The following is a 22885-nucleotide window of genomic DNA, read 5'->3' as shown; positions in this document are numbered from 1 at the left end:
AGAGATTGGCTAGTGGCTACTAAAGAAAATATTAAACTGCCTGTCAGCATAAAAAAAAAGCCTTCAAGAGACGCCTGAAAGTCAAAAGCAAAGATGCCTGCCAAATCTCTACTAGAAGAGTGTTCCACAGCATGGGACCAGCAACACTAAATGTGGATACAGGAAGACCACCTCCACATGCAAGCTTAAATAGATTGTCTTAGTGTATTAGATATGGGAACTGAAATAAAAATATAACGTATTAAAACAGTATCCAAGATAGATGCCTGACCAATATAGCCAAGCAGTTGTCCAGTTTTGACATACATGCCTCAAATTATTAAGCTGATATATGCATGAGACTTCTGCCTATGCTCTTCTTTCTCCCACTGCCTTGCCCTCTTCCATCCTGGCATACCATGATTAAAGATTTCTTGGATGAATAGCTTCCCATTATATCTGAACCAGGAAATGATGGTTACCAGGTTTGGAACAAACCAAAGTGAGGATTGAGTGCACAGGCAGAAGGCCCATAAGATTTCACCAAAGTCTCCAGAAAGAGCCAAGAAAAAGCCATTTTGATGAACTAGCCACCAGAGTAAAATTCATGGGGATGTTTGGAGAATGCTACATCTGAGGGTAGAAACACACTCACTGTTCTGCCTGTTCCAGTGTGTCTCCACCTCTCTTGACGCTAGTCAAACCCAACCCTGATTTAGCATAAAATCTGATGCAACTAGCTTGTGTGCACTTTTAAAAAAAATTCCTCTTCAAAGAGATTTCACAACTGATCAGCAAATCAACACGTTCCCCCTCCAGATGTGGCTAATGGAAACACTTTGCTCTGGCGACTAGTGTTATCCTAGTGGCCGACATGAAAAGCCACCAACTCAGCCTGGCCTGACTGACTGGCTTGAGTTCTTCACTGAGATAGTAACCTAGTAACCCCGAGGTCTTCATGCAGGCTGGGCGAAGAGAAAAGAATGTAGGATATAAAACTGGAGGAAGAAACACACAGGCTAGGGTTGCCAGGTCAGAAGCATCCCAAACCCTGAGATTTCATGGGAGGTCCCCAGTGATGTCATGAAGCCTGATACATTAAGCATCCACCACAGTTGCTTGGAGCGTACAATTCAAACAAAAACATTTATCTAATTGGAAATTACGATAGAAATCTTAGCTAAAAGATGGAGCCTGGGTAGGGAACATTTAATCTAGCGTACTTGCTTCTGGCAAGAAGGGTTTAAGCACCCTCAGGCCAGGCCAGTCACCAGAAGGCCATTGTAGGAAGGAGCTTAGTGTTGTGGAGATGTTAGATGGGAGCACTCAGGATTAAAGATGGATGCCCCTGAAGGCTGCAATTCTAAAGAGACTCACTAAGGGACTAAGCCCAATAGAACTCAATAGGATTTACTTCTGAGTAGTTACAGTTTGGATTGCGCTGTTGGTAAAGCTTGACTAGGTATCCTCTGCAAAGATATCCATATCCAAGCAGATTTGGCAATCCCCTGCATGGAATGCCCTGCCCCTGCCTTTTAACATGGCTGCTCCAAACCTCTTTACAAATTTGACCCTTCACTTCAGAAAGAGGTTTGAGAAATGAGTAACAGTAAGAAGATTCTCTACCCTTTTCTGTCTACCCTGTGGGCTGCTATAAACTCACTTTGACCGCCAATCTAATTCCAGTGAGTAATAATTGACAGAGGGAAAACACACATGGTTTGGTCTATCTTCATGGGAAGTAGCTTGGGAACAACAACAATTGCAACCACATTTCCCAGTATGTGAATTCTCTTTTACCACTATTGAGCAAGAAACAAACCATCATGCGACCAACAGGGTGCATCATCAGTGGGTTTAAGGAGGTTGAACTGAGGGCATGGAACCACTGGTGCTGCTTCTATGGATGTAAGGGAGTGAGGTTAAAGGTCAATGAAATGCAAATAGAAAAAGAAAAGACAATGATGATTTCCTAAATGCACTACCATACCAACCACAACAAGATTCCTGTGAGTAAGGCAGAAAATTCAGCATCCCACAACCAGTCAGGATTCATAACCAAAAATCACAATTAAAAAATCCTGGCAGCCTCTTAGCCAAGGTCACAGAAATCCCCATGCAGCACAACCTGACCCAGGGGCTCCAGTTAGTGCACAATGCTGTGGCCCAATTGCTGGCATGAGTGAGACTCTATCAGCACATAATACATCTGCTCTGAAATTTGCACTGGTTGCTGATTTGCTACCAGGCCAAGTTCAAGGTGTGCTTTCCATGTTACAGGTGTCACATAGTACTTGTTCTGCTCTTGTAAGAAATCAGTCCTTTAATGTGGCAGCACCTATGCTTTGAAACTCCCTGAGACTCCTGTCTTTAACTGTTTTTGCCAATAATTTTATTGTTTTAATTCCTTTTGAATTAAAAGAAGTATCTTGCTTTGAGATTTTTTACAATAAAGCAGTATATAAATGTTGTAAATAAAATACATAAATACATTTTAGAGTCACTGTGGCATTGCAGCTATACTCCCAGAGAAGTGAGTATAGGATTTAAACTTCATATTGGGAGGGTTTTAAAATAATTTTCAGATAAGCAGGAAAAAACAACAGTTTTCTGGCTTTGCAATGGGGTCTAGCTACAACCTTGTCAATCACAACCCTGATTTCACTTATTCGCTACAAACCTGAAAGGGCAGGGTTAGAGCAGCCAGCTACACGCTCATTTAATAGAAGTTGCAAGGGGTAAGCTGACATTTTGGTGTATATCTCTTGAACCACACCATCAAGATCACTTGATTTTTTTAAAATGAAAGCTGAGAGTCCAAAGATTAAGGTGACTCACTCATCCAATTCACATTTAAAGCGCATGACTTCCCCTACAGAACCCTGGAAAGTGTAGTTTCCCCCTCACAGTTATAGTTCCCACCATCCTTAACAAACTACAGTTCCCATGATTCTGTGGTGTGATTCATGTGCTTCAAATGTGTGTTGAATGTGCTTTAAATGAATGGTGGGGATCTGCCCTAGCTATGCTGTACATACATTAGTGAATTGAGAAGAACAATTTTAAAAGGTACTTTTTCAAACAGGGGAAAGCTGTAGCTCAATGGTAGTGCATATGCTTTGCATGCAAAGGTCCAAAATTCAATTTCTGGAAAAGACTATTATCTGGAATCCTGGACAGCCAATGCTAGTTGATGTCACCAGTACTGAGCTAGATGGTACCAAATGGCCTGAGTCGGTGTCAGGCAGATTCCTTTGTTCCTAAAAGTGGAAAGAAACGTAAGGGCTACAGTGACTCCAAAATCTATTTATGTATTTTATTTACTACGTTTATATACCACTTTATTATAAAAAAATCTCGAAGAGGTTTACAGAAGGAATTTAAACAATAAAATTATTGGCAAAAACAGTTAAAGACAGGTATTTAAAAACATTCAAAATAATAAAACCAACAATGAGTTAAAAACAGATAAAAAAAACCACAATCACTTCTACGTGCCTGGGTATAAAAAAATGTTTTACCAGGTGCAGAAAAGAATACAATGAAGGCGTTTGCCTAATGTCAATAGGCAGGAAGTTCCAAAGCATAGGTGCTGCCACACTAAAGGACTGATTTCTTACCAGAGCAGAACAAGTACTGTGTGGCACCCATAACATGGAAAGCACACCTTGAACTTGGCCTGGTAGCAAATCAGCAACCAGTGCAGATTTCAGAGCAGCGGTATTATTTGCTGATAGAGGGTGCTTTCACACTGCATTTTATTCCGTTATTCTGACGATTTATTTCCTGTTAATTTGCGCATAAAATATGAGCTTTCACATGACATAACGGGTAGCTCCGGAATTCTGGTGGAATATAGTGGAAGTTTAGCGCTAAATTCCACAATAAATGATACCTGAAAAATTCCAATAGCAGGCTGGGAACCTGGAAGATTGCAGGAGTTTTGTGCTACTGCCACTGCTCACGTGACAGCCATCCCAGCATGCAGTGCATTCCCACCCTTACCAACTGCCACCGCCATGCCTCCCAGCTGATCCCAGCTGCTCCTGGAGAGCAGCCTATGCTGCTGCTGCTTAACCAGAGCCTCTGCTGCTGTGCTGCTGCGCATCTCAGCTGATCGTGATCGTGCCTCTCAGCTGATCGCAATCGCGATCACGCCTCCTTCAAACCCCCCCACGCACCAAAAGAACAGGCCTCAAACCGGTAGGTGAAGACCTGTGTGAAAGATGCCGGTATAACAGGTACTGCAGTGTGAAAGGGATTTTTGAAATCCGGAATGAAGCGCTACCTTTTTAATCCGTTAAACTAGTGCTATTAGCCCCATGTGTGAAAGCAGCCAGAGTCTCACTCATGCCAGCAATCGTGCCACAGAAATGTAGCTGCAATTGTTGTTCCCAAGCTGCTGCCTGTGAAGGTAGACCAAACCGTGTGTGTTTTCTCTCTGTCATTTATTACTCACTGGAATTGGGTTGGCTGTCAAAGTGAGTTTATAGCAGCCCACAGGGTAGACAGAAAAGGGTAGAGAATCTTCTTACTCTTACTTATTTCTCAAACCTCTTTCTAAAATGAAGGGTCAAATCCATAAAGAAATTTGGAGCAGCCATGTTAAAAGGCAGGGGTAGGGCATTACATGCAGGGGATTGTCAAGCCTGCTTGGATATGGATATCTTTGCAGAGGATCCCTAGTCAAACCCTATTGAGTTCTATGGGGCTTAATCCCTTAGTGTCTTTAGAATTGCAGCCTTCAGGGGCATCCATCTTTACTCCTGAGTGCTTCCAACTAACATCTCCACAACACTAAGCTCCTTTCTTCCTACAGTGGCCTTCTGGTGACTGGCCTGGCCTGAGGGCGCTTAAACCCTTCTTGTCAGAAACAAGTAGGCTAGATTAAATGTTCCCTACCCAGGTTCCTTTAGCTAAGATTTCTAAGAGAAATATTTTTATTTGAATTGTATGCACCAAGCAACTGTGGTGGATGTTTAATGCATCATGCTCCCTTGACAAGCAACTGTGGTTGATGCTTAATGTATCCTGCCCCCTTGACATCAGTAGGGCTCCAGGAATGCCGGGGCCCTTGGGCATCAGCTTGCCCTGGGCCCCGGCATGTGTGTGTGTGTGTGCGCGCGCACACACACGCACGCGGGCTCCCCACCTACCTGTCTGCTGTCTTTAACTAAGATGGTGGCTGCGATTTCCCTAAGGGGATGATGCCTCTGCCACCATCTTTGTTGATGGCATGTGTGCGTGCTACAAGCATCTCTGCCATCAACTAAGATGGCGGCAGGGGCTTCAGTACCTTAGGGAAACCGCGGCCACCATCTTTGTTAAGGGCAATGGTAAAAGACAGCAGACAAGTAGGTGGGGGGATGTGGGGGGGCTGTGGATCGTGGAAGAGGAGCAGAGGGGTGGCTGAGGGGCCCCCTGTAGCTCCAGAGGCCATCGGGCCAGTGCCCCACCTGGCCGCCCTTTAGAACCGGCCCTGGTTGGGGGTAGCATTGGCTGCTTCTGCCCCCAAACACCCTACCTACTCCCATCCTGCCTAGCCTTTCCCTTGGGAAAGATGAGAAGGAGCATTAGATGCTGCTTCCTGAAGGTGCATGGAATGCCTCTGGGCAGTAGCACCCATCAGCGCATGCTCCTCCCTGTCCTTTCTCTCAGGAAAGTTTGAGTAGAGAGGAGCAGAGGACACATCTGCCCAAAGACACTCCATTTATCTTCAGGAAGAAACACCCAACAGCACACTCATCCCCACCCTACCCTGAGCCTTTCCCTGGGAGAAATGACATGGTGGAGAGGAGCAGAACCAGCAACTACAATTTTTTGCAAGGCCAGTCAAAAATTGTTGATTCCTGTACAAAGGTCAACATTGTTTCACTTTATTATTCTATCTTGCAAAGGCATTTACACAGCAGTAACATAATAGTGCACAACAGATGTTTTCTCAGTGAAAAGTAGTTACCATGTCACCATGATATTACAGCAATGGTTCCCAAACTTTTTCCCCCATAGACCACTTGAAAATTGCCAAGGATCTTGGTTGCCCACTTAATGATTTTTCTGCCTCTTGTTGCAATTGTAATGTGCTATGTTAGATGCTGTATGACTTTTATTGTATTTTTATTGCTTCTTTTATTTAATATATATTGTATTACAACTTGAATTCCAAAAGAAGCAATAAAAATACAATTAAACTCAACATGGATATTTAATGCAATGGATGTGCTGTCTCCCATTTTCAACCACAAATCCATAGACACATCACAGACCACCTGAATGATGTCTACGAACCACAGTTTGGGAAGCCCTGTATTACAGCTTTTCCAAAATCTGAAATACTACTTACTGGAGATTCAATGTCTTCAAGAAGTAATACTGAGCAGCGCTCACATTTCAGTAGAGTCTGGGCTCGGTGCATAATTTTCTTCACAATTTTTTCTAAGTCTGTCTGTTCTTCAAAGAGATCATTAACCACCTCCAGCAAGGCCTGCATACATGGGATGGAAAGCTATCACAATTTGTTTCCAAAGATAATCAACAAAATATTAATTTATTTATTTACTGTGTAATCTTTGCAAACAAGAATTGTAAAAAGTCCAGTTACTATAACTTACTGACTTTGTTATACTGTTTACAGTTCTTCCAAATTAAATTTAGGTGCAGAAAACAGCAAAGGCAACTGTCCCTATAACAGATCACCGAAATAAGTGTGGAATTTTTTTTTCTCAATGGAGCCAGAATAAAAGGCCACTTCAGTGTTTCATGTTCATTCTCAAGTTAATGCCAAGGATGCTTTAACATATCTTAATGACTCCCACAAAAATAACTGCTAAAATCTAGCCCACAGTTACACGAACTTGATATAATCAGTGGAACTTAAACATGGATAACTCTGTGCTAAATATAACCATTTTCCCCTTTTACAACACTTCTAAAAACTGTTTTTATTTTATTATTTTGACCTAGTTTATGTGTTTCACAATGAAAGTTCTTGCATCCCAGATGTGATTTAATGTAACATGTCAAAAAGTTACACCAGACATTAATGCTTTATGCCTTTGTATATTACACTAACATTACAGTTTAGCCACATCACTGAACAAATATCAGGCAAAAACAGAACAATTAAATACTCTGAATCCTGTTTAAATAGAATGGAGAGACATCTTGGTTTATGTAAGCTGCAATTCAAAAGATTTAAACCCTATCTGTATTCAGATTTTCTGCTTTGCAAAACTATGTATGATAGTGTTCATTTGTAAGAGAGGAGCTGCAATCATAACACAGCCCAACAACAAAAAAATGTTTTTTTAGTTGCCAAGGATGTTTGAATGACTTTAGGGTATTTTGGGGGTACTAAATCTAAAAATGACATTAGTTTTGCCAAATTGGCTCTAGTTTTTGAGATAATGGATACCCCTCAAATGACTATTGTACCCCAATACGACCTGTAGCTGCTGACATATGCAGCAGGGTTTGGTCTGCCTTTTTACTCTTGAACATTGTTTTGCAAGTTTATCCATTGCATATAATATCATATTGATACTTTTTTTTTTTTTTGGAATATGAGTTTGTCACGAAGAGGCTGCTTAAGCAATCCTAAAGCATTCTGCTACATTTGTGGCGAATACACTCTGCAAAAACAAAGAAAAAAATCACTGACTTTGTAAAACAAGCATATCTTCTTTATTTTGGAGTGAAGCTTGGAGATCAAGATAAATCTTGGGCTCCCCATAAGGTTTGCAAAACCTGTGTAGAGTGCCTACGACAGTGGAAAAATGGAGAAAGGAAACATTTAAACTTTGGTGTGCCTATGGTGTGGAGAGAGCCGCAAAACCATCACGATGATTGTTATTTTTGTGTTGTGAATGTGAAAGGCTTCAATCGCTACAAGAAACATAAGTGGGAGTATCCTGATTTGGACTCAGCAAGGCGACCTGTGCCACACAGCGAAGACGTTCCCATACCAGTGTTTACCTCACTGCCTAACCTTCCATTGTTAGATGTTGAAGAAATGCTGGACGTGGAGTGTAGCACAGGTGGTAGCCCTGGAAGTGGATATGAAGAAAGCTTTTCAACACTTGAGCAGTTCTCCCAAAAAGAACTCAATGATCTGATATGAGACCTCAGTCTGTCAAAGCAAGCACCTGAACTTTTAGCATCCAGGCTAATGGAAAAGAACTGTCTACAGCCGGAAGCTAACATAACAGCTTATCGGACAAGAGAGGAGGAACTTCTTCCATACTTCAGCCAAGATGAAGAACTTGTATACTGCAATAACATTCCTGGACTTCTTCTCCAAATGGGACTACCGGAATATCGACCAGAAGATTGGCGGCTTTTTATAGACAGCTCCACCAGAAGCTTGAAATGTGTTTTATTGCACAATGGTAACCGCTATGTATCTCTTCCAATTGCTCACTCAACAAAACTTAAAGAATATGCAAATATCAAAATGGTCTTGCAGAAGCTCTGCTATCATGAGCACCAGTGGTCTATTTGTGTTGATCTAAAGATGGTGAACTTCTTGCTTGGGCAGCAAAGTGGATACACGAAGTACCCTTGTTTCATCTGCTTGTGGGATAGTAGGGCAAAGCGAGATCATTGGAAAAGAGTGACATGGCCTTCAAGGGAACACATGACTGTAGGTGCAGCGAACATCATTAACAAGCCTTTAGTTGACAAAAAAATCATTCCCCCACCACTCCATATCAAACTTGGACTGATGAAGCAATTTGTTAAGGCCTTGGACAAAGATGGTGATTGCTTCAAATACATTTGTAGATCGTTCCTGGACTGACTATGGAAAAACTAAAAGCAGGAATCTTTGATGGTCCTAAAATTTGTAAACTCATCAATGATTTGAATTTCACTAAATTTATGAATGATGTTGAAGCTTCTGCCTGGTGCAGTTATGTCTCAGTTGTCAAGAACTTCTTGGGTAACCACAAAGCAGACAATTATGAAGAATTGGTGCAAAACATGCTCGCTAACTTAAAACATTTGGGTACTAATATGAGCATAAAGGCACACTATCTCCATAGCCACTTAGACAGATTTCCGGATAATCTTGGTGATTTTAGTGAGGAACAAGGGGAGAGGTTCCATCAGGATATAAAGGTGATGGAGGAAAGGTATCAAGGCAGATGGGACAGACACATGATGGCAGACTACTGCTGGAGCCTCCAACGTGATTGTCCTGATGCCCCACATAAAAGAAAATCGTACACACAGCATTTTTCTATGCATTAATTGTGATTATCTGAATCAGCTTACTTTGTTTTAATGTTATTGTACTGAATACAACGCCATTAGGTATTTCATGTGTTTACTTTTGTATGATTTGAGACAGTTTCCATGTCGTTTGTGAGTAGGCTATGCCTGACCATTAAATTTTTTGAATTTGTTATGTTTTTCAATGGGGGCATCCATTATCTCAAAAATTAGAGCCAATCTAGCAAAATCGAATCCAAATTCGGAATCAGCAACACAAAGTTACCCTAAAATCAATCAAACATCATTGGCAATAAAATTAGTGTTGACAAAAGCATATAATGGATAAGCAATTCACCCTTTGTGTGTGCCCTGAAGTTGTACAAGATGCCCTTTATTTATAATGTCGGAATCCTTATTAGCAGACATTCCCTTCTTGGTCTAGTTTTGTGAACCTATTTTTATGGCTTCCTTTTGGCCTCTTGCTTATGAGAAAGCCAAAAGTTGGAAATGACCAGTCACAACTGGTGTTTTTCCTTTGTGCAGTGATTCAGCATTCCTTGCTCATGAACAAAAATGCCAGGCAGTTACTTAGGAGATTTCCTTAAGACACCTTCTAGGGCTTGGGCTCCCAAAATAAGCCAGCAGCTAAGATGGGTTTGAGCCATCCCCTACACCCCCTCAAGATGCATATGTCTGGACAGCAGCACCTATCCGCATCAGGACTCTGCCTGAACCATTCTTCCTCCAAGACTTTCCCATCAAGCTAAGCCAGAGTCTTTTTGCTAAGGTCCGTCCCTAGCCTCACATGCCAAACTATTCGACGTGTAAAGTTGCAATAAAGTTGTATTCTATTGCTCTCCCAAATTATGTGTGACACTCCCCTAATACTCACTGTCTTCCAGTTTGCTCACAAATGTCAAACGGGCTGGTGAGGGTTCAAGACAATTGAAATGTCAAAAATAAAGGCCGAAAATTTTCTTTCAACAACTGCCAGTCCTACAGAACACAGGAAAGCTCTTTGCAATGAACTGTGCTCTCAAAAGTTACACATTGTAATATCTTGATAAAGCTTTTAGCTGTCGCCATTTAGCTCAAACAATGGTGGCATAATAATGTCAGTGGAAAGGAATACTGTAGAAACTAGAAAAATATAAGTAACTAAAGTAGAAAGATAACTGCAAGATTCAAACATGCTTTGACTATGAAGCTAAGAACATAAAGATTGGGAAGATGGGAAATATATGCATGTTTTCTCACGGAAGTAAATTTCACTGTGTACAGCGGAACTTATTCCCAGATAAATTTGTATAAGCTTACAGCAATAAGTATACAATATACTCTTCAATCTGAGTAGCAGAACAAAATAATGCAACTGATAGCAAAATACAAACATTGATTAACAAAGTGATATGAATTAAGTGTATTTTATAAGATGCTCACTAACCAAGGTGCAAATACTTTGTTTAGAAATAAGAGTGATTAATCTGCAATCACCTGACTTGGTTTTTATCATGTGATCATGCAGAGTTGGTACATGAAGGAACAGTAAGTGGTAGCAACTCAAATTGCTACTTTCTTTTTACTTACTCTGCTTCTATCATACTCCTTCCTGGAAGCAGCAAACAGCTGAGCGTTAGATATGGCAATCCCACAAAATGGAAGATACATCTCCATTACCTAGAACAAAGAGATTGATATTGAAATTAAATGTGCATCTTTATTCATTTATTTATTTTATTTATTACATTTATATACCGCCCCATAGCCAAAGCTCTCTGGGTGGTTTACAGCGATTAAAAACATTAAAAACAAATATACAAATTTAAAAACACAAAAAAACAATTTAAAAACACAATTTAAAAAACCTAAGGAACAATTTAAAAACACATGCTAAAATGCCTGGGAGAAGAGGAAAGTCTTGACCTGGCACCGAAAAGATAACAGTGTTGGCGCCAGGTGCACCTCATCAAAAAAATCATTCCATAATTTGGGGGCCACCACTGAGAAGGCCCTCTCCCTTGTTGCCATCCTCCGAGCTTCCCTCTTTGATCTAATTCTCAGTATACCTGTGCCTGGAGTGTACTCAGTGTTTTTTTTGTAAAAAATGAAGTGCCAATACTCATATCTTGATAAAAGTGCTGTGGGTGCCAGCACAAAACGATTGCCATGGGCAGCAAAAAACCTGAGGTGGTGGTACTCCACACCAGTAAGTACCATCACAAAAAAGCACTGGCTGTACCACTTCAGCCAGGGAGCATTAGGAAAGGGAGCATTAGGAAAGGGATAAAAATAAAACTGCCAATATTGCATTGCCTTTATAAAAATCAATGATGCAGCCGAACTTGAAATACCGTGTACATTCCTGATTGCAACACTTCAAGAACGATATCGCAAAGCTCAAAAAAATACAAATAAGGGCAACCAAAATGATCAGTGGGGCTGGAATTCCTCTATGAGGAAAGGGTACAACCTTGTGAGCTTTCTAGTCTAGACAAAAAGTAAATAAGGGGGAGACATGATAGTGGTCTATAAAATAATGCATGGCGTGGAGAAACATGATAGAGAAAATCCCTCTCATGTAATACTAGAACCCAGGGTCAAGCCAATGAAGCTAAATGTTGGGAGATTCAGAAAAGACAAAAGAAAGTACTTCTTCACACAGTACATAGTTAAACTCTGGAGTTTGCTACTACAAGATGCTACCTCCAATTTGCATGGCTTTAAAAGGAGATTGGATAGATTCATGGAGAATAAGGCTATCAATCACTACTAGCCATGATGGATATTTACTACCTCCAGGTTCAGAGGCCACATGCCTCCAAATACCAGTTGCTGGGGATCACAAACAGTAGAGTAGTATTGCCTCTCATGTCCTACTTGTGGACTTTCTGGAGGCATCTGGTTGGCCACTGTGGTAAACAGGATGCTGGACTAGATAGGCCTTTGGTCTGATTCAGCAGGGCTCTTTTACTGTCAGTGTAGGGAACCTTTGGCCCTCCAGAGGTTGCTTAACTGCAACTCATATTAGCCCCAGCAAGCATGGCCAATAGCCAGGGATGGTGGTAGTTGTAGTTCAGCAACATCTTGAGGGCTAAAGGTTCCCCATGCTTGTTCTACATGATGAGCTACTTTTTTGTGTAAGAAGAGAATACATAGAGCACCATTCAAACAGAACTTGGGCAGGTTTGTTTTCAACAACGGCTTTCTAAAATGAGGAAATATCACAGCTTTACTTTAGGCTTGTATATGTGTTGCCACATACAATTATCTTATTATAAAAATAAAGCCATTTCATACATTACATATACTTTACATTATGACGGTTCCCTCCCGCCCCTGCCAAAATAAATACCTACAAGAAAATGATAGGATGTCCAATGAGCATACTTATAATAAAAAAACACCTGTGCTACATTGCAGTCATTATTGTATACCTGTATCAGTGTTTGCTGTAGAAAAGGATGGACTTCAATTTTCAGCGCTGATTTAAGCACCACTGGTGATTTATAAAGTATGTTAAGGGTCAGATTTTAGTTGTTCAGCCATTGCCCTCTATTTAACCTTTGCTCCTACAATGGTCAAAAGGAGATTCAAAGTAAAACGTCATTCAACAAATAGCTTCTTCTCCTGTAATTCTGCCATGACACATAATTCTAGGTTATACCTTCTTCAATATTTTATCAGAAGAAAGAACATCAATAAAAGAATAAAAACTGTTGGACACTATCTAGTACTTGATCCTTTTCACCTCACAATATTCTTCTGTTGTATTACTCTTTTATTGTATGGCTCTTTTTTATTCTAAAACCATGGCTATTAAAATAAATTCACTAATAGGCAAAAAACCTTGCAGATTAAGAACGTACATATAGCCAACAGATATTTCTATCAAACTTTAAAAAACAGAGACATTGGGCAGCTATAGCGAATGCACCAGGGGAGCAGCAGACCCTCTCTGAGATATTGGACTGCCCTACAAATTTGTCAAAATGCAAACACAATTTGAGTTGGTCTTTCATAGTCGAATCCATTTCCTGTGCAGCTTGGAAGAATTTGGTAACATGTGCCTCTGAGCATATGCTGAATGGTGGCAACATCTGCCATCTCCAAAGATGGAGAAATACATTTTTGTATGTTTGTTGGTGTTCTTTGCTTCTTTCCTGAGTTACTACTGTTTATACAGAGAATCTAACCTAGAAAATTGTATTTCTCTCATTATTCGTCCTAGAAATCTGTGTCAAATTTATTTTTATTAATTTCAATGCCTTTTATTGGTCAATGTCATTATGATGGTGAAGACAGCATTTTGTGTTTCAAACTGCAGGTTATGTTCTATTTCTCTTTTGGGTGCATTAATAGTTGAATCTGAAACTGCAGTTTCATGTAAAATCAGACTGATTACAGTATGTTGCTACTGAAGCAACTCTAGCTGTTGGGGGAAAAACTTGGCCTGCCCAAGATGCATGTTTTCAGCCTCCTATGCTTAAACCACTTCCCTGAAGGAAGGGTGGGCATGGTCAATTAAAAACATAGAGCACACCTAGAATTTTACTAGAATATATTTCACCTCCCACTGTTTTATCCTGTGCAAATTGAGACACTCCTCGTGTCCACTGGAAACTATTCTGCCATTAGTCCACAATTGTTCTTGGAGGGGTTTTTTTAGTGTTGCAAAGTGTTGCTGTATTTCACATATTCACAGAAACAGAAGCAAAAGAGAATGATTTACTATAGGAAACTTCACTAAAATTGCAAAGTAAATCAAACATATTTAAAGTGACTATTTGAAACGATATCAATTGTTTTAATATAGTTGCTTCCTCCCTGCTAAAACAAGATCAGCACAGCACATATCTTGTTTCTGTTATTTGGGATGATTGCAGGTGTTGCTACCACTCATAACGTTACCAAATTCTTCCAAGCTACACAGGAGTAGATTGGATGGTGAAAGACCAACCCGAATTGTGTTTGCATGTTTACTAATTTGTAGAGCAGTACAATATCTCAGAGAGGAGGTCAGGTCTCCTGCTCCTCTGGTGCATTCAGTACAGCTGCCCAATTTCCCTGCTTTTAAAAGTTTGATAGAAATATATGTGGGCTATAGGTATGTTCTTAAACAGCAGGGTTTTTTGCCTATTAGTGAATTTCTCTGCTGTTTAATCTGGGAGGTAAGGAATGGGATCCTGTGCAAGACTGCTGAGAACGTATTGATCATTTGCATGCTTATTGGGTTCAGTGGGATTTACTCCCCTGCAATCATGCTTAGGATAGGTGAAACTGACCACAGGGGATGGGGAGGGGAGGAGGGGGATAGGAGCAGGCAGGAGGGGAGGACAGGTTTGACCATTTGTACGCTCATTGAGTCCAGTGGGATTTATTCCTGTGCAATCATGCTTAGGATAAGTAAAACTAACTATGGGGGGAAGAGAAGTGGGAGGGAGGGCTGGAGTGGGCAGGAGAGGAGGAAGAAGGAAGATGGGGGAGGAAGAAGGGAGGAGGAAGGGAGAGGAGAGGGGAAGGAAAGGAAAGGAAAGGCAGGTCTGATCATTTGCATGATTATTGAGTTCAATGGGATGTACTACTGTGCAATCATGCTTAAGATAGGTAAAACTGACCATGGGGAAGGATGAGACTGGAAGCAGATGGGGGAGGGAGAGGGCATGTGGAAGGGGATAGGAGGGTGGAGGAGGGGAGGGCATGTTTGATCATTTGCATGCTTTTTGAGTTCAGTAAGATTTACGCCTGTGCAATCATGCTTAGGATAGGTGAAACTGTCCTGGGGGAGGGGCAGGAAGGGAGGAGATTGGATGGGTGGACACTGGACAAAGGGGAAGCCCCTTTCCTTTCCAAAAGGAAAACATTGTGAGCAGTAATTCTTTTTTCAGCATTTTCCCCACCTTTTTATTCTACAGCAGGCACATGTAGTCTCCCAGGCAAAGTTAAACCAGAGCTCTCCCTAGCCACATCCACACCAAACCTTTATTTCACTTTAGACAGTCATGGCTTCTCCCAAAGAATCCTGGGAAGTGTAGTTAGTGAAGGGTGCTGAGAGTCGCTAGGAGATGCCCTGTTCCCCTCACAGAGCTTCAATCATATCGGCTGACTGATAAACCACCCTTGCCACTGGAGCTCTGTCAGGGGAATAGGAGTCTCATCTCAGCACCCTTCACAAACTACACTTCCCAGGATTCTTCCCAGGAAGCCATGACTGTCTCAAGTGAAATAAAGGTCTGGTTTGGGTGTGGCCCCGATTAGCCAAGCCAAACCGCTGTGAGTCTGGCTTTTAGAACACTGACAGTTGGTTCTTACTGAGTTCAATGCTAAATTTCTTTAATTAATTAAAAACCAGCCAAGCATTTTTTAACTTTGAAAGTGCAGAAGATGAAGGTCAGAGTATGGGGCAAGGTCAGTAATAGGATTCCAGGTACCCTGTGAACATGGCTGATTTTTAATTAATTTCAACAAATTATGAGACCTCTGACAGAAAAAAGTCCAAAAGGGGTGTTTTCTCGCACGCGCTTTTTACACTTTGAACTCTCCATTCTCTCTTGACTGTTTTGTGTATCGCCATGAAAACCTGGAGGATTGTTAAGCAAGAGTTGTTGAGTTCAGGACTAAAAGTTTTGTAAGGATTTGTTTTGAAATGAGCTTATGGGAAGCATCAAAATGGCATGGGGGGTATTTTCAATTCAACACTGTGGAATTTGAAAAGAACCCAAGTAAGGAGAACACTAACAAAATTACAAAAATGTATTTCTCCATCTTTGGAGATGGCACGTATTGCCACTACTCACATTACCAAATTCTTCCAAGCTACACAGGAAGTGGATTGGACAGTGAAAGTCCATCCCAAATTGTGTTTGCATTTTGACAAATTTGTCAGGCAGTACAGTATCTCAGAGAGGAGGTCAGGTCTCCTGCTCCTCTGTTGCATTCACTATAGCTTCCCATGTTCCTGCTTTTTGATAGAAATAGAAGTTTGATAGAAATATCTGTTGGCTATATGTTCTTAAACAGCAAGGGTTTTTGCCTATTAGTGAATAAGCTGGAATATTTTCAAAGGCTGTAAAAAAACACAGGAGTGCAATACAGAAATTATTAATTAATTGACGTATTCTGAGTTTTTTCCCCTCTTTTAACTTTTTGCTAAATATAATTCAACATAAAACTTAGCTTAGACCAGTTGTTCCCAACCTAGGGGCCGTGACCCCTTAAGGGGCCACAAACAGTAAAGAAATGAATTATTTTTCACAAAAAGTCTTCATTCCCTGGATGCTGTCTGCTCCCCATGGCTGCTGTAGACAACATCTCCCCCTTGCTCCAAATGAGAAGGGAGGCCTTTTGCTGAAGCTGTGTCTGTCTACAAAACGTTTGGCAGATGCCAAAGAAGGCTGATGGGGAGCTACCAGGAAGAGGGGATTACTATAGCTAACTCCCTTGTTCTCATACTGCTGCTGCTGCTGCCCTTAGAACAAGAGGAGAGGGCTTTTCGTGAAGCAAAAAGAAGCAAGGCTGCAAGAAAAGGCTGCTTTCCCCCTTCCTTCCTGGCAGCCAGCCAGCCTGCCTTTCTTGGCTCCTGATTCACTACCACCTCCATTTAATTTTTTTTCTTGTTTGCAAGGTCATCCAGATCTTGCCTTCGGCCTAGATGGATCCAAGGAACAGTGAGGAAGCTCAAGACTTGTTCGCCCCCCATCTCTGAGATGAAATCTGTGTGCCAGTGTCCCCTTTCTTCCACCTACACACCATCCCCCCAATCTCTCTCCAAGATGCTATGGCAGTTGAGGGCTTCCCCCCTCCCATGTGCCCAAATGCATGTACACCTGTAGATGCTTGCAGGAGGGGCAGGTGTGTTTGTGTGTGTATGTGCACTGATCTGTCTTCTGCTCCATTCTCGTTCCCCAAGTGCACACTAACCACGTCATCAGTTCTGAAGACCATCCTAAGAGGCCTAAAAGCACTAACCCCCTCTTTCACCTATCCACCCTGTTGCTTGCAGTGCACAATCTAGCATCCCCATCATCACCACATTGCTGCTTCTAGATTACTTTTTTTTTTTTTAAGTTCAGCAGGTTGGCTGAGGTTGGGGTCCACATACTGCAGCTGAAATGTATTCGTTTAATTATTATTGTATTTATATCCCAATTTTCCTCCAAGTTCCTCAGAATGGTACACATGGTTCCCCCCCTTTCCATTTTATCCTTACACCAAGCCTGTGAGGCATGTCAGGCTGAGAGGCTGTGTCTGGTCGGTCACCCTGTGGGCTTCACAGCTGGATGGGGATTTGAACCTGGATCTTAGCCCAATACTGTAACCCACTGGTGTTCAGAGACAAGACTGTATAGCTTCAGATGGGGATGGGGAGGGAGATACCAATTTGATTGGACCTTTGCATTAAGAAAGCAACACCTCCTGCAGGGAGCTTTTTGTGGAAAGTGGTATTTCGAGATGTGATTTTGCCATGCACCATTTTTTCAATTAACAGAGACTAACATTACAATTAGCATGTGTGTGGGGTCACAAAATTTTCTGAGCTTACAAAGGGGGTCCCATACTCATAAAGGTTGGGAACCACTGGCTTAGACCAACACAGATGAGGCAAAATGTCTTGATGTTCAGAAGCATTGCTTAGGAGAAAAGAAAGTACAATAACATTTACATATGGAATTAATAATATACTGAGAATTCGATTCATCTGCACTGATAACTGGGATAAATGTGGCAAACTGTGCCATAAATCCAGTGGGTGTTACCCTTTGAAAAGGCCACACAATCACATAGGCAACCAAGAGTTCTTTGAAGAACAAAATGCAGCACTGCCATCTCAGAGAGGTTCTAACTTCAAACTTCAGTTTCATAAAGATTCACATATTTCATGTGTAGTATACAAGACATATATGGAGAAGAAAATATAACAAAATCATATAGTTAAAATATATAGGTTCACAAAGGATCCCTCTGATCAAAATTGTTCTGAAACTGTGATGGAAAAGATTAATCCTTTAATGAATGTTATGAAACTGGCCCCACTTGCTGCCAGATGGATTTTAAGTGGGATCAGTGCTCCTCAAGCATACAGTTTTTGTTCTGCGGAATGTAGCTGATCAAAATGCCAGCCTGTATTTTTCTCCAGGGAAACTGTTACTGGTTTTTTAAAAAAACTTTTTTGTTTGTTGCTTATTTTATTTATTTGATAGATTTATAACTGCTTCACAGCCAACTTCTATTGAAGTTATGTATACAGGCGGGCCCCGCTTATATGGCAGGTTCCGTTCTGGACTGCTGCCGTAAAGCGGAACCCATTGAGGATAATGGGGCGCATTGCACGAAAATGATGCCAAAATGCCGCAAAAGTGCAAAACTAGCTTTAAAACGGGGAATTTCCCGCCGCCGCATTAGAGGAACGCCGGAAAACGAAGCGCCAGAAAGTGGGGCCCTACTGTACTAAGATAAAACACGTAAGATATAAATGCTAAAAACAATCAAATTATTTCTAAAGACTCTAAAACCGATAAAGACATTTCTACAATTATACAATTAAAATTCCGTATATAGACTAGGTCACACTTCAGGGAAAGCCTTCTTAAACAAAAATCTTTGCCAACAGCCTTTTTGTGAGACTGAATGACCCATTTGTGATATTAAGTCCTCATTTGGAAGCACTTTTAGATCCTCTCAGCACATAGTAACTGCAGTTTTGAGTCACTCTGAGCTGGCTGAATTAAGTCTGATTTCAGCTACTGAAGTGGCTAAATATACAGATTTCTGCACATTGCTGTGAGAGTAGCTTGCAATGGTGTGCGCCTGTCTACAAATGGTACCTATCACTCTAAGTCTACAGAGAGAGCCTCAAATCTACAACTCCTTTGCATCAAGAGGGTTATAAGAACAAACCCTTGGGCAGAGAGTAGCTTGCAATGGTGTGCGCCTGTCTACAAATGGTACCTATCACTCTAAGTCTACAGAGAGAGCCTCAAATCTACAACTCCTTTGCATCAAGAGGGTTATAAGAACAAACCCTTGGGCAGAGACTACAGTTATTATTATTATTGTAAGAAAATGCTCTTCAAAAGCCTTCCTTTTTCTTTTTCAAAATATATCAAGAACACCCTTAACTCCACATGCACTGATTTCTTTACAGTCTCTTTTCTTAGCAGGGTATCCTAAGGGTGGGAAGGCAACAAAAAATGTTCTAGGACAACAATCCTGCTCTGCGCCCGGTACTTACCGGGCCAAAGGGGCAAGTTTTACAACCGCAGCTGAAGCCTGGGCTGTCATCTTGGAGGGTGCGTGCACGTGGGGTACTGACATGCCAATGTGGCACACAAGGAGGGGGCAGGGCGGCCAATGGGTATTTAAACCTATGCCGCCAGCTTCCCGCCCTCCTTTTGAATTTGGTGGCACGAGCGGCGGCAGCACAGCAGCAGTGGCAACTTGGGATTAGGCGGCGGCGACCCTTGGAGCAAGTGCAGCAGGACACTCAGGCCAGGCCAGGATATTTTATTTGTTTTAATTTAGGCTCTTGGCGGGGGGGAGGCTAGTGCACGGTGACATCCTTGCGCAGGGGGGCTCTTCCCTGCTCTCACAGCAAGTGGTGGCACAGGAGGACTACGGGATGGCCTATCCAGTCATGCGGGCCTCCACAGCCAACTTTGCCCCCCCGGCTGCATCGTCCTTCCCTGCCACGGCAGAGCTTTGCCTCCCCCCTATGGCCGCTAGTGTGCTAACACACAGGGAGTCAGCGCAGCTTGGGTAAAGGCAGGCCTTTCCCCCGCACAGCAGCAGGCACGCACACACACATATTGGGGGCATCCTCGGGTGGCGGGCCTTCCACTCCAGCCCGTCCCACCACTGGGGCAGCCTGTGAGGCCTACTCAAGCCACAGCAGGGTTGGGTTGTAGTAGCACAGGTAAAGCTTGGGTTGTAGTAGCACAGGAAAAGCCAGGGGTTTGTGTGTGTGTGTGTGTGCCAGTTGGGGGCCCCCAGTTTGCTTTAGTTAACTAAAGATGTCACCCAAGAAAGGACAAGGTGAGCCGAAAGGGAAAGGCAAGGCCCCCAAGGAAGGGGGTGGGCACCCGCCTCCTGCAGCTCTAGAAAGGGGGAAAGAGGACGGGCCGCCATGGGCAGCTATCCTGGCCAGGTTGGAAGCCCTAGAGTGCGGCCCACGCCAGCCTGATGCACCCCAGGCTCAATCTGTGCCTGGGAGGGCAAAGGAGCCACCGGCTAAGCGTTCCCACAGGAAAACGCAGCACGCAGGGAACAGGACTAACAAGGCTGCCATCGATGCCATCCTAGCTCGGCTGGACACACTCGAGGCCGGACCCAGCAGGGCTGACGTGAGGATGACCAGTGCAGCAGCGGGAATAGCTCTCACCTCGCAGACCTCCAGGGGGCCCACACCAACAGGGTTAACCACAGTGGAGTTGGCCCCCATGGGGGTGTCCTTACTGGCCCTTTTCTCCGCCTACAGTGACGGAGGGGTACAGGCAGTCAGGGTTGCCCACGGGGGGGGATAGCATGCCACAGCAACAGATAGGGGAGGCCTATGAGCAGGTGTGGCAGTTCCCTGTGGGTACAATGACAGGGGGTGCCCCCCTCATCCACCCCCCCTCTGCCAGAGGCTGTTGATCCTCTGGGATCGGTGGGAGATGGAGCTATCCCTTTTGGGGAGACGTCAGCCCCACTAGGCTTTCACCTACTACCCGCCACTAAAGAAAAAATATGGAACAGGGAGTACGTGGACCTGTTCTCACTTTTATATAGGGAACCAGTCAAAAAGGACAAGGACAAGGGTGATGACGCGGAACCGGATAAGCCCAAGCGGCGACGCATAGAGCGCACTTGGGCTAACTGGTTGTCAGCATTCCTAACATACATGGGGGTGGTGATGCAGAAACACGCACAGAAGGGCTCAGTACTTGTTAAATACCTCAACATCATATATCAAGGTTACTCTGAGTTCCAAGGGGCTGCCTGGCTCGCCTATGATCAGGCATTCCATATGTGGGTGGCTTTTGATGCTTCCCTCCCCTAGGACAAAAAGGAGGCTGACCTGTGGCTGCAGTTTATGTCGCATTCCAAACCCGTGGCTGGAGACAGGACAGACAGCGGCCACCTCTTAGCTCAGCAGGTAGCAGCAGCTCCTCCCTATGGGCCAGCGGGGCAGGGGGTTCAACCCACCTGCTTTGCTGGGAGTTCAGCTCCCAGAGATCCTGTGGTCGGAGCCTCTGCAGATTCTGTCACAAGTGTGTGATATGCGGGGGGCCATGCCTGCACAGGCTGCCCCAGGGGTTGGCCCTTCAGGAGTGGGAGCAGGGACACCACTGGCCCGAGAAAGCCGGGGGCTGCTGGTGGAGCTCAAGGAAAAGGGCCCCAGCCCAGTTAAGCTCAAAGAGTTGCAACACCTGCTCAGTTGTTACCCACTAGTCCAAGATGCAGTTTTTGCTGGAAGGCTTCTCAATGGGTTTTAGGATACCCTACTTGGGTCCCAGAGGGGCCTTTATGTCCTGCAATCTTCAGTTGTTGGGGGGGGAATAGACAAAGAAATTAGGGCAGGCAGAGTGTTGGGCCCCTTCCCGATGCCACCCATCCCCTCCCTCAGAGTTTCTCCGCTGGGCCTTGTCCCCAAGAAGGTGCCAGGCAAATTCCACCTCATACACCACCTGTCTTTTCCTTGTGGTGAGTCGGTCAATGACTTCATCCCACCAGACCTATGTTCTGTCCGCTACACAACATTTGACTCTGCAGTGTAGATGGTTAGGGGTTGCAGGATCGGGGCCCTCATGGGAAAGTGTGACATCAAGTCAGCCTTCCATCTCCTCCCTGTTCACCCACGGGACGTTGAACTGTTGGGCTTTACTTTGGGGGGCGAGTATTAAGTGAATCGGGCATTGCCTATGGGCTGCTCAATTTCATGTTCGGTCTTCGAGCACTTCAGTTATTTCCTGGAGTGGGCAGTCAGGGGCCGGGCAGGCCTGCAATCAGTGGTGCACTATTTAGATGACTTCCTGTTTGCAGGCCTGGCAGGCACTGGTGCATGTAGGGCCTTTTTGGCCCATTTTGCAGTGCTGGCAAATGAACTCAGAGTCCCCCTTGCAGCCGAGAAAACTGAGGGCCCATCCACTGCTCTCACTTTTCTGGGCATCAAGATTGACACTGCAGCCCAGTGCTGTAGACTCCCGCAGGACAAACTGGCGGCCCTTAGCAGAAAAATCTCTGAAGTCATCGGGTCCAAGAAGGTGACGTACACTCTTCAGGTGCTGGCTGGCCATATGAACTTTGCATGTAGGGTGGTACCACCCGGGCACGTATTTCTGCGGAGCATATACGATGCCATGTCGGACTTGTCGCGACCACAACATTATGCACGTGTCACAGCTGCTCTTACAGCTGACCTGGCAGTGTGGCCTATCTTTTTGTGGGAATTTAATGGGGTATCCCTATGGAGGAGGGACTGCCTGTTGGAGGCCGAGCTACAGGTGCACTCTGATGCTTCAGGTTCCTGAGGTTTTGGGGTTATCTTCCATAACACATGGTGCTGTGGCAGCTGGCCACAAGACTGGGTGCAGGCTGGGTTAACTTGGGACCTTACGTTCCTGGAGTTCTTTCCCATTGTTGTAGCCATGCACCTCTGGCCTGACAGGTTGTGTAATTCCACAGTCCACTTTTGGTGCACCAACCTCCCTACAGTGCA

General features: G+C 43.5%; 1 protein-coding gene across 1 annotated transcript in view; it reads right to left on the bottom strand.

Moving 5' to 3' along the window:
• Positions 1 to 22885, bottom strand: part of PDE11A (phosphodiesterase 11A) — a 300134-nt gene that overhangs the window by 166939 nt on the left and 110310 nt on the right. The window contains exons 3-4 of the mRNA XM_061608380.1: positions 10780 to 10869; positions 6323 to 6463 (exon numbers count right to left, since the gene is read on the bottom strand). Of these exons, the coding sequence (XP_061464364.1) occupies positions 6323 to 6463; positions 10780 to 10869 (231 nt within the window). The remainder of the gene's footprint in view (positions 1 to 6322; positions 6464 to 10779; positions 10870 to 22885) is intronic.

This window comes from Rhineura floridana, chromosome 2 (genome assembly GCF_030035675.1).
Source record: "Rhineura floridana isolate rRhiFlo1 chromosome 2, rRhiFlo1.hap2, whole genome shotgun sequence".
Lineage (NCBI taxonomy): Eukaryota > Metazoa > Chordata > Lepidosauria > Squamata > Rhineuridae > Rhineura > Rhineura floridana.
Note: the sequence above shows the minus strand (reverse complement) of the source record. Positions and strands in the feature narration are given on the sequence as shown.